The 3,545-nt window shown below is 42.1% G+C and overlaps 1 protein-coding gene across 1 annotated transcript; it reads right to left on the minus strand.

The window, feature by feature from the left end:
* Positions 1 to 800: 800 nt before the first annotated feature.
* On the minus strand, positions 801 to 2,145 carry olig3 (oligodendrocyte transcription factor 3). Its single transcript, XM_084391169.1, has one exon. It carries the CDS (start codon positions 1,921 to 1,923, stop codon positions 1,150 to 1,152), a length of 774 nt encoding a protein of 257 aa, XP_084247295.1. The 5' UTR covers positions 1,924 to 2,145; the 3' UTR covers positions 801 to 1,149.
* Positions 2,146 to 3,545: the final 1,400 nt, after the last annotated feature.

Genomic DNA, 3,545 nt, shown 5'->3' on the forward strand with positions numbered 1-3,545 from the left:
AGCATTTTTCTTTTGTTGTAATAACTATACAAGGCACAATAAATGTAATATGCACAACATGTTACAAAATATACAAAACAAAACAGATCTTTTTTTTTTTTACAGCAACGTTTTATTGAAATTTCATCCAGGAACACTGGGCAATAATAAATATCTCATTTGTCAACAAGAATGTACAAAAATAAAGACCACGGCAATCTCTCTGGAATAACAAAAATTTCCCAGGAAAAAAGATCATGCTCATGCTGAAGAGTTTCAAATAAAGATACGACACACTGAAGGTTCAGCTATTACTCAGGCAGACAATGGACGAATAAAAGAATCGAAAGAGAGATATCATCATAACAACACTCTAATGCGAACTAAATCCACAGTCGTACAGTTTCCATCTGAAATGCCATTTCACAATCCTTGTTACAAGGAACATGTGGGTTTCGTCTTTTCACGCCCTTTGCAGAAAGACACATGCACGCGCCTCATCATCGTCACATCACATGATCAACAGGTAGCCTTACGCAACTTTACCATGTTAGCCACATTTGCGCCAAAACGCCTAGAGATGGGTAACACTTTATTTTACAGTGTCCTTGACATATGTAGTTACTATAATAACTATAAATGATGCATAAATGCATGCAACTAACTCTAAACCAAACCAGACCCTAATCCCATTTAATTAATATTACCAAGTACTTAAATGTATAATTAAACTGTGACAAAGACACCTTAAAATAAAGTGTAACCGAGATTTGTAACGCTGAATACAATGTCAGAAAGGAGATCCCGCATTATTATTATTATTTTTATTTTTTTTGGCGGACAATATGGTTACCAAAGTAAGCTCGCGCAAGGGGAGTGCTCGCGTTTCCAGGGCAACTTCAAACACATAAGATTCCATTTCGAATAGAACAATTTACTCTCATTTACAGCGAATGTACACGGAGCCTCGCGCGGCCCCTGACATTATTTACAGTGCGTTATGCAGCACATACTCCATAACTGTACCTTACAAAGCATTACCAATGAGATCCTTGTTACAAGGACGAAGTAGTGAATTTGTAAGGGCTAAAACAATCAAACAAACAAACAAACAGACAGACAGACAGACAGACAGACAGACAGATCATGCAAAGTCCAGTCTTCCACACTTCACTTCATCACGTCCTTGTTTTCTGTGGAAAGCCTGGTGAGTCCCGTGGAGGTGATGGGCAGGTGGGGGGGTGGAGGCACCTGGCAGATAGTGCAGGGGCACGGCAGGCCCGACCAGTGCTGGAAACTGCCCCCGAGGTGCAGAGGGGGCGCAGGGGTGCTCTTCATCAGAGAGTGCGGGGTCCTGATGGAAGTAAGTCCCGGTAAACTGGTCGAAAGCGTCGAGGAGGTGGAAGAGGACAGCGCGCTCCCGAGGAGCGGGTGATGCACCTGGTGCGCCGTGCTCGCGGAATGCGCGCCGCCGTGGCTCACCGTCCCGCAGTGAAACGCCGAGTGATGTCCTCCGTAAATCTCGCCCACCAGCCGCTTCATCTCGTCCAGGGAGCTGGTCAGCATTAAGATGTAGTTTCTGGCCAGCAGGAGAGTGGCGATCTTGGAGAGCTTCCTCACGGACGGCCCGTGCGCGTACGGCATGACCTCCCGGAGCCCGTCCATCGCCAGGTTCAGGTCGTGCATGCGCTTGCGCTCGCGCCCGTTGATCTTCAGGCGCAGTTGCTGGACCTCCTGCTCGGTGACTTGCTTCTTCAGCTTGTACTTGCTGCCAGAGGGAGATTTGGACAGGTGTTCGCTGGTCATCTTCTGGAGAAGCTCGTTCTGCGTGGAGGACACGGAGTTCAGGCGCGCGTCCTGCGGGTGGAGGAGGTGGTGGTCGCGGAGGAACATCTCATCCATGTCTGGAGAGGAGGCTCTGCTGGAGCTCGAGTCCGAATTCATTTTATGGCTGAGCTTGTGTAGGAGGTTGTCTTTCTCTTGTCTTGTTTTTATTTCAAGTCACTCCTGCTTGATCACCTGATTTATCCCACCGGAGCCTCTCTCTCTCTCTCTGTGTGTGTGTCTGTGTCTCTCTCTCTGTGTGTCGACCGAGGCCGTGTCGCCTCTCTCTCTCTCTCTCTCTCTCTCTCTGTCGACCGAGGCCGTGTCGCCTGGTTTTGATCTCTCTCGCTGATGAACCTCTCTCGATCTGTGGAGTCGCATCACAGGACTCAGTATTTATAGCGCTGCTCGACAGGGGCCAAACAAAAGGAGCCCCTCTATTCATAACGGTCTTGTTAGGATGACGTCCCCATTATCTGGAGCGGTGTGCTTTGACTGTCCCATTGACCAGAGGAGCATCTATTCATATTCATTGTAAGGACGCCATGGGGGGACACTTCAGCCCAGGAGCCTCCGAAACTTTGCAAATACTTCTCCACACTTAAGAACCGATGCCGGGTCAGTCACAACACACCTTGCACCCTTCATTTCGTCTCACTGATTATGTATGCAATCACAAAATATGCATACTGTATGTTTATTGGTATGCGTCATAGGATAGTAATATTTTGTTATTACTTGCGTGCATCTAAAATAATATTAACTAGCATGATTAGATTAAGAAATGATCCTACGGATTAGGTGTGGGTGTGTGTGTGTGTGAGAACGGCTGATCTGTTAATAATGTGCATAATAGTATGCTTGTTATAATTATTTTGATATATATAAACATTGCACTTTGTCTTTTGCTGGGCCATTTTTAAGGCCCACATACTGTCAAACAATTCAGCCGCTCTTAATTTTAAACCTTTTTAAAAAATTAAATTTAAACCTTCAATTGAATTGCCTTACAATTCTTACAGTTTGACAAATTTGACAACTAAAATTACTGATCAAGAAAATTTATTTGAAATTCTGTAAGCTGAAAAAGTGTTACAAAGATATATATGTGTGTGTGTGTGTGTGTGTGTGTGTGTGTGCGTGCGTGCGTGCGTGTGTGTGTGTTACAAAGATTAATCCTGAATGCATATTGTCATTTTTTTAAATGCTGTATGTATTTTGTTAATTTCATAATTAGTTCATCATTTCTTAACCTGTTTCATGGTGTAAAAAGCTACATGTGCATTGCTTTGGTGTGTCTGTGCAATTACAGTTCTTTACATTAAAAAAACAAGGAAAGTTAAACAAATGAGTTACCATTCTAAAACAACAATAATAATAATAAACATTACAATGTTAATTATAATCACATGAACTGAATGAAAACAGTATTCAGTATTTAGTCAATTTAACACTTACTTTAGCCAATTATCTATGACAAAATTCTGTAACTTTATTATGAATCTAAAAATCAGACAATGTGTTCAGAAATGTACTTATAGCAACTACAATTAATATTGTCCTTAAGTTTACTGATTATGATTAATATTAATATTAACAGATATAGATTCAGCACTGATCATGGATGAGCAATGCTGTCTGACATATTTAATTATTATATGAGAAAGTGCTTATACTGATTTATGCTCACTTACTGAATATGTGTAATTACAAGATCTTTTGATTTCATTTTGTCATATCTG

Source organism: Rutilus rutilus (genome assembly GCF_951802725.1).
Source record: "Rutilus rutilus genome assembly, chromosome: 20".
Lineage (NCBI taxonomy): Eukaryota > Metazoa > Chordata > Actinopteri > Cypriniformes > Leuciscidae > Rutilus > Rutilus rutilus.